This window comes from Gymnoscopelus microlampas, assembly GCF_963454915.1.
Source record: "Gymnoscopelus microlampas genome assembly, chromosome: 17".
NCBI lineage: Eukaryota > Metazoa > Chordata > Actinopteri > Myctophiformes > Myctophidae > Gymnoscopelus > Gymnoscopelus microlampas.
This window is the reverse complement of record NC_139954.1, coordinates 30,768,957-30,777,749: the sequence shown is the minus strand read 5'-3', so window position 1 is coordinate 30,777,749 and position 8,793 is coordinate 30,768,957. Positions and strand designations below refer to the sequence as shown.

The 8,793-nt window shown below is 39.6% G+C and overlaps 1 protein-coding gene across 1 annotated transcript; it reads left to right on the top strand.

Annotated features, from left to right (window-relative positions):
* Positions 1–940: 940 nt before the first annotated feature.
* Positions 941–7,922, top strand: dct (dopachrome tautomerase). Its single transcript, XM_084084434.1, has 8 exons — positions 941–1,546; positions 1,730–2,029; positions 2,562–2,662; positions 3,936–4,102; positions 4,463–4,642; positions 5,297–5,432; positions 6,633–6,831; positions 6,976–7,922. The coding sequence occupies exons 1-8, from the start codon at positions 1,252–1,254 to the stop codon at positions 7,149–7,151; spliced, it is 1,554 nt and encodes a 517-aa protein (XP_083940560.1). The 5' UTR covers positions 941–1,251; the 3' UTR covers positions 7,152–7,922.
* Positions 7,923–8,793: the final 871 nt, after the last annotated feature.

The window sequence follows — 8,793 nt, the reverse complement described above, 5'->3', positions numbered from 1 at the left end:
GCGGATGGGGTAGGGGAGCATGTAGAAGCACTTGAGGTCCCATGCGTCATATGCCTGCCCTGTTGTGTGTGAACTTCCTAAATCTGAACAAAGACTGCTTGGTTATCCAAAACCTTTTTGTCTTTTGGAAATTCTAAGAAGACAACATACTATTTCAGATATAATGGCTAGTCATCCACAGATTCCACACAAGATGTGAATCAAACTTCACTCAACTGTTCATGTCCCATGACAACGACAACACAACAAGTGATTAACATTACTAGCCACCTTTAAGTCACAAGAATGGCCTCAGAGTTTCTACTGAAAAGAGAGGCGGGTGGGTGGGAGGGAGGTGGGGGGGTTCTGTTTGGCCTGAATGGCCAAACAAAGTTGTAAAAAGCACTTTGTGACACACACACACACACACACACACACACACACACACACACACACACACACACACACACACACACACACACACACACACACACACACACACACACACACACACACACACACACACTTTAATTATTTTTTGAATAATAAGAATTATGCATACAATGGAGTGGTTACTTGTTATAACAAAGAGCTTTTTCAGTGTGTTTTCGTTTCTGAGGGGATTAGCTCAGATTAGAAATTAAGTTTCTATTAGGCATAGTAACTTCCTAAAGCTGGTAAAAACTGTAACTGTAAATGCTGTATGTATACTCTATTGAGACTGGCAGAACATTTGATTTGATTTAGGGTACAGTAAAGCAGATACAGAAATAAAAGAACATTTTTATTATTATTACGAAAATGAGTCACTTCAAATTCTACTTATTAAAATGATCATCTGCAGTGAAAGTTCAGATGTGTTTTATATAACTGCTTAATTAATTAACTATACTGTAACAACTTGTTGCTTGAGAGCATTCACTGGTACTGTATTACTCTGGTGTTATTCCAGATCACAGTTGTGCTGTCAGGTGACTATCACGAGACCTATGCCTTAATCCTTTCGAGCAGTACTAAAGGCAAGCACAGTGATAGGAGGTCCTCTAAATTGTGCATGTAACTAACTGGAACACTTGTGTACTTTTGCTGTGGGTGTTTTTCCACAGACTTTAAAGTTATCACTCACCATCTAATTTGAAGATTCCCACAGCAGAGGACCATTGCAGAGTGAGATTCCATGCCCTTCTGGAGGAACTAATTGACTGTATTATTGCGTCGAATTGGTTTACAAACTGATTTGTTGCTGCTGATTACAGCAGGTAAAACGGGACGATGAAAAGGACGAAGGCATTGGTTTTAGGCCTGCTTTGTTTTTTCCTCCAGCACAAATCTACACAGGCTCAGTTTCCTCGAGTCTGTTGTACAGTGGAAGGAATCACCTCCAAACTATGCTGTCCTGCCCTGGGCTCTGATCCTGCTAATGTGTGCGGACGTCTGTCTGGGCGAGGAAACTGCTCAGCCATCCGAGTGGACACCAAACCCTGGGGAGGACCTTACCGGATGCGAAACGTTGATGACAGAGAGAATTGGCCATTGAAATTCTTTAACCAGACTTGCAGGTGTATTGGTGAGTGAATAACATTTCATGCTATTTTACTCAGCAGCTGAGTTTATAAATGATTTCTTCCATGAGTTTGGTATAATGCTACAAAGGCAGATCACATAACATGATGAACACAGATTTATTTTAAACACACAACAAACAAAATATCCCCACATTTTACATGTTTGTTTCTCTGCATATGTTTAGGTAACTTTGCAGGCTTTGACTGTGGCCAGTGTAAGTTTGGCTGGACTGGACCAAACTGTGACCTGAGAAAAGCCCCAACTGTGAGAAAGGACATTCACTCTCTGACTCAAGTGGAGCTCCAGGAATTCCTGGATGTGTTGGAGCTGTCTAAAATCACCATCCAACCAGACTATGTCATTGCCACCCAGCACTGGTTGGGGCTCCTGGGAACAAGTGGCACTGAGCCACAGGTTGCCAACATCTCCATCTATGACTTTTTTGCCTGGCAACACTACTACTCTGTCCGAGACACTCTTCTTGGTAAACATTTTTCTTTAATAACATTGTCCAGCAGAAAAACAACTAATTGAAATGGTATTTGAGCTTACATGAAGACAGATGCCCTGTCTTTCTATTTTTATTATTGTTATCCTTTTCCGTACTGCTACAACAAGATCATAGGTGATCGCTCAGTGAGCTTGGTAGATTACTAAGCAGATCAAATAACATGACAATGATATTTAATGGGGAAAATATATATATATGTATATGTATAAAAATTGATCACCTCAAAATCTCAAATTTCCCTATAATGCTGTTTCACATTTATTTTTTGTTTAGGTAACTTTCTAGTTACTTAAACCTAGGCTCTAGTAGGCTCCAGTAAATGATTTGGCAAAACTGAGATTATTATCAATTTTGTTATTAGGCTTACATAATTGTATAAATTCTAATTAACTATATCAAATATCCAACAGTAATTTTCATGTGAAAACAACAACAACAACCTGTTGGTTATTCATTGAGGGGAATATTTCTTACTGTTAATACATTATTATGTTTTTGCATCTAGCACCAGGTCGTCCATTCAAGGCCATTGATTTCGCCCATAAAGGGCCTGCGTTCATCACTTGGCACAGATACCACCTACTTAGCTTGGAGAGAGAGCTACAGGTAATTGTCATCTGTTGAAAAACAAAGGATGACAGTGTGGGAAACGACATTGAAATACAGTAGTAGCCATGCAGAAAAGAAAAACATGTTTTTCAGTTGCCTCGTATTGATACATTCAATTCTTATTTTAACCTTGGCCTCAGTAAAAAGGAACATATTGGGCGCAGTAAATGGCATAGCAGTGGCGGCCATTTTGTGGTGCCACAGATCAAATCATATATTTTCCCATAGATGTTTTATTTATATTAATTATTTTAAGCCTGGAGCCAAGCCATCCAGGCTCCTGGTGAATCATGACCATAACACATTTGAATCTGTGTCAAAAGATATTTGAATATTTAATGACATGATATACTATAGTTAAAGGTAGGGTAAGTGATATTTTTGGGTTAAAACAAAAAGTATTTTGTTAAAAGGTTAAAGCTCTGTATTCTGATAGTAATCATTGCTATAGAGTGTTTGTTCAGGAGTCTCCCTGTCTCTCCAGCTCTTTAATAAACAGAAAATACATTTTCCGGTAGGTGTCAAAATCTCAGCCAATCAGGAGAAAGTACCTATTTTTAAGCTTCATTTTTATAGCGTTCCAGTTCCAATTTTGCCTGCTCATTTCTTAGTGTCATCACTTCCAATTTCACGTTTAATCTATATCCTGATTGAGTTCTCTATCCTGATTGGATAAAATTGGAAATGAAACGAAACAAAAATGAAACTGAAACGAAAATGCATTTTCTGTTTTATAAAGAGCTAGAGAGACAAGGAGAAAATGTAAACAAAATGTAAACAAATATTCACACATACAATAACTAAGAAATATGGTGCTGCACATTCTATAACATACTGTACTGTCTAACACTGTGGAGACAAAAAGGAAATGTGAAATTTGAATTTTGTAAATGAATAGCAAGGGTAGTTGTCACACTCTTTGCTTTCATTATATAATAAACTCTTGCATAAATGTATGTTCCTTAAATTTGTCATTCTCATATTAATATAGAGAAATGGTTAAATACAGAATGTGCATGAGTGACTAGTTGCCCCCATCATGGGAAAAATGAATGGGCTTTCGGCATAACGGTTCTTTTTTTCTTCCAAATACAGGATATTTTTAACTCAGCATAAACAATCAGAAGGAGGCGGAATCAGGGCCAAACAAGGCGGAAGGAGCCTGCTGGTTGGTTGGTCAGGGACCAATCAGAAGGCTGACAAAGGGTCCATTAAAAAAAGTAAAACATTTATAGATAATAAAAATAACCTATTATTATGCCCCCTACAGAGATTGACTGGCAATGAGAACTTTGCGGTGCCTTATTGGAACTTTGCCACTGGGCAGAAGGATTGTGATGTGTGTACTGATGCTCTCCTTGGGGGACGCAACCCAGAAGACCCCACCCTGATCAGTAACCAGTCCAGGTTCGCCAACTGGGGCGTGGTTTGTGACAAGTCAGTAACACAGATATTATACGTATACAGTACATCCAGTATTAACCTCATGAACCATGTCTATGAATAATAAGAAAGCATTCTTCTAAAATAGGCGAACACTTGCAGCTCTACAATGTAGCTTTACAACTCTCAACAAAATGTAGATTGGCTCTTTTTGGTAAAGAGATTTGGTGCAGAGGGGACAAAAGAGGGGGCCAAGAACTGGCCCTTGAGGGACAATGAAGTATATAGGGTTTAAGTGGTTAATGACGGAAGGAAGAAAAAAACATTAGCGGTTGGGTTTAAAACAGCATTGCACTGAAATGAAAATGACATGTTTCGACTAACATTTCATTTGAACACCGTCTTTCCTTCCAGCCTGGATGACTATAACCGGCTGGTGACTCTTTGTAACGGCAGCAATGATGGCTTCATTAGGAGAGGTATGATGGAGAGAAGTAACGTGAGTCTGCCCACTATGAATGATGTCAGAAGTTGCCTCAGACTCAGAGACTTTGACAGCCCTCCATACTTCACCAACTCTACTTCTAGTTTTAGGTATGTAAGAGTAGCATAAGCCACGTTATCTGACTGAGCTTTGGTTAGAGGTGAGAAGTTCAAACAAAGCCGTAATCGGGTTGGGGTAAAGGTCTACCATAAAAACCTCTGAGAAACATAAAAATATTCAACCCTTGAATTAAAAAACAACAACTAAACTACACCTCATTTGTGCTGGACATGCTCCGGAATGCCCTCAAGAACCTCTGGGGGTCCCAGGACTCTGATGTTGCGTTCACACTGGCAGATACAAAATATACAAAGATACAAGCTACACAGCATATCTCTCGCTTTGTAGCTTTGTATCTGAAGTTGAAGCCAGCTCAACTTATTTGTAGCTTTTGTAGCAGCTACAAACGTCATGGTGTCGCTTTGTATGTCGCTGGCTTCCATTGAAAATGAATGGTAAACTGTAGCTTTGTATCTGCCAGTGTGAACGCAGCATGAAACTGGACTTAACCACTGCCTTAATGATTAGAATAACATATTATGATATATAGACTGATGCATCAATTCGTTGTAGATTTATTTTTACATTGTTTTGGTTCTGGTACTACCTCTAAAAAAACAACACATATCAAGAAGTGTTCCTATAGTGAAATATATATATATAATAATTATGTATCAATACTTCGTATGTTTTGTCAATCACAGGAATGCTCTGGAGGGATTTGAAAAACCAAATGGAGAACTGGATGAAACAGTCAACAACTTGCACAATCTGGTCCACTCCTTCCTCAGTGGAACCAGCTCTTTGCCTCACTCTGCTGCTAACGACCCCATCTTCCTGGTAAGTGGGATTCCTGTTACTTCAGTGTTAACCACTTGAACCCTGGCGTCACTTTTCTGTGGGCGAACATTTGAAAATAGTAGATCTATAAGCTCACAAAACATGTTGCAAGCTTGTAGATCAGCCATTTTCGGCAAAGAGATTTGGTGGCGAGGGGAAATCTGAGCACCCCATATAGAGCCCCAGAGAACTACAGTCCATATAGATTTTAACTTTTAAGTGGTTAAAGGAGCACTTTTCAACCCATTTTCAACATGTATCCTCACTAATACTCATTTGCATTATGACTTGGGTTTAAAATCCTCTTAGCATACCTTGTATTGAACTGTTCTTTCCTGTGCTTTTATTGCAAACTGCTAATAAAGTATTCAATCAATCAATCACATTCTCTGCATCTCAGAGGTGGGATGTGGGCATGCCACCTTCTGGAAACCCAGGTCTACAGTTACGCACAGAGCCTGTTACCGCCAATGATGTCATTGGTAGGCAGGTGTCTGAAATGTCCACAGCCCATCTCTGAGACGCAGAGCAAGTCAATGGAAATGGTGCCATCTTATAATGAGATCCATCTTATTTTTTTTTATTTTACATTTTTATTTAGAGTAGCCAATTATTTTTTACCCCTTTTTCTCCCCAATTTACCCCAATTTATGCCAATTCATTCCTCCCCACACACATTTCTGTGTTGTCACTGCTGTTGTATCCTACTGACTCACCTGCCAGTGAGGAGCCCCCACCAGGAGGACGTAGAGCCTTCGTCCTACTCCTCCCGCCCAACACTCCGCGCTGACAGGTGCCGCCCCAGCCCGTAGGAGGGCGTACAATGACTATTATCACCCTCCCCGCCCGGCTTCCCTCCCCCAAACACGGGCCAATTGTGTTCATTAACAATTATCAACAATTATATGAAGATAGTGTTTGAAATTGGTGAAGTGCTCCTTTAACTCTAGCCTACACTCTGAAGGGTGACTTATTTTTAGTTGTGCACCGGTGTCGTGCACTGGAAATAGTAGATCTATAGCTCACAACACGTCACAACATCGCACATAGCGAGCTTGTATAGATCTGCTATTTTCAGTGCCAAGTACAGTATAAATCAGTACACTCTCAGATTTTAATTAGGCTAACACTGAGGATTTTTGTTATGTACAAATCAATAATTAGCAATTTTCTGAATTACAATTTTATTTTTGCATTTAGGTGCTCCACGCTTTCACAGATGCAATTTTTGACGAGTGGTTGAGGAGATTCATTCCAAACGCCACTTTCCCAGATGAGATGGCCCCTATTGGTCACAACCGGAATTACAACATGGTTCCTTTCTTCCCTCCTATCACTAATGAGGAGATATATCTCCCGTCTGAGCAGCTGGGATATTCCTATGCCATTGCCCTGGATGGTACGCAATCTTTTAAATGAATGGATAGAATCTGCCCATGGTTGACGGTGCACATATTGAGTCAGCTCAATGCATGGAAAAACTAAATATTGGTTGTACAATTGTTGTTGATACAAATATATATTTCTTTCCAATTCCATACAGATACAGATGGTGGAGCAACTGTGTTTGTGCTGGGCTCCACCCTTGGTGGCGTCTTCATCGGTCTCCTGGTGCTTCTGCTTGTCTTTGTGCTGTACCTGAAGCAACGGAGAAATAGAGGCTTTGAACCTCTGATAAAAGCAGAGTTCACTAACAAGAAGTACACAGAGGAGGCTTAAATGTCATGCGCCATCATAAAATGAATGTAAACACATATTCACACATATACAATAACTAAGAAATATGGTGCTGCACATTCTATAACATACTGTACTGTCTAACACTGTGGAGACAAAAAGGAAATGTGAAATTTGAATTTTGTAAATGAATAGCAAGGGTAGTTTTGCTTTCATTATATAATAAATTCTTGCATAAATGTATGTTCCTTAGATTTGTCATTCTCATATTAATATAGAGAAATGGTTAAATACAGAATGTGCATGAGTGACTAGTTGCCCCATCATGGGGTAAGTTGTCACACTGGGAAAGTGACAAAAAAAACATTGTGCCAAGGCACCTTTGGACCCTCTAGGCGTCTTCTGGTGCTTTTGAGTTGTTCTTTTGTATTTTAGCCTTGAGTACTCCAGCATTGAACTATAGGATGACTAGGATTTGAACATGGAATCTCTGTGCTGAGTCTGGTCATTAGCCCATCTACTGAGCATCACTCTGTCACTTTCTGCAGATGTCTCCTTATACTGTTGAAGCATTCTTTTGTATGTTAGCCTTCAGTTAGTAAAGATGAAATACTCCAGCATTGAACTATCAGAGAACTGGGATATGAACATGGAATCGCTGTGCTGAGAGTCTGATCATTAGACCACTACTCCACAACTCTGTCACACTGCAGCAGATGTTTCTTAGTACTGCTGAAGTGTTCTTTTGTATGTTAGCGTTCAGTTAGTAAAGTTGAAATACATTATAGCTGCACTTTTCTGTTATACCCCAGATTTGTCTTTCAGTGCTTTTGAGTTTTTGTTCATATATAAACATTTAAAACTTTACAGCACTCCTGCATTTAACTACAGCATGTCTGGGACTTGAACATGGAAACTCAGTACTGAGAGTTTGAGCATTAGTATAACATCATACCTTTGATGAGTAGAAGTTGTCTCCTATAGTGCTTTTGAGGTGTTCTTTTGTATGATAGCCTCAAAACTTACTGACAGAATGTCTGGGACTTAAACAAGGAATGTCTGGGTTCAGAGACAGGGCTAGAGTAGACCACTGCACTAGGACTTTCAAATGTAAGAGGTCTATGGTGCTTCCCTGTCTTCTGTGGTGCTCCCTATGGTGCTTCCCTGTCATCTATGGTGCTCACTGTGGTGCTTCCCTGTCACCTATGGTGCTTCCTGTGGTGCTTCCCTGTCTTCTATGGTGCTAACTATGGTGCTTACCTGTTTTCTATGGTGCTTAATATGGTGCTTACCTGTTTTCTATGGTGCTTACCTGTTTTCTCTGGTGCTTATTATGGTGCTTACCTGTTTTCTATGGTGCTTATTATGGTGCTTACCTGTTTTCTATGGTGCTGCTATCTAATCTATGGTTAGCTTCTAAACGTAACTACAGAAGGTCAAAAACTCAAACAAGGAACCTCTGTGTTCAGAAACAAGGCACTTGATTCATTTTTCCAAGCCCATTCATTCTGAAAATATAATATATAAATATTTATATTATTTATTTTAAGCCTGGAACCTAGCCACCCAGGCTCCTGGTGAATCATGACCATAAAACATTTGATTCTGTGTCAAACAATATTTGAATATTCATATTTCTTGACACAGAATCAAATGTTTTATGGTCATGATTCACCAGAGCCCA

Excerpts from the sequence above, each read along its gene's own strand:
- dct (XM_084084434.1), top strand. The coding sequence starts at position 1,252 with ATGAAAAGGACGAAGGCATTGGTTTTAGGCCTGCTTTGTTTTTTCCTC. Across the intron at positions 1,547-1,729 it reads CCAGACTTGCAGGTGTATTG|GTAACTTTGCAGGCTTTGAC; the intron begins GTGAGTGAATAA and ends GCATATGTTTAG. Across the intron at positions 6,832-6,975 it reads CTATGCCATTGCCCTGGATG|ATACAGATGGTGGAGCAACT; the intron begins GTACGCAATCTT and ends AATTCCATACAG.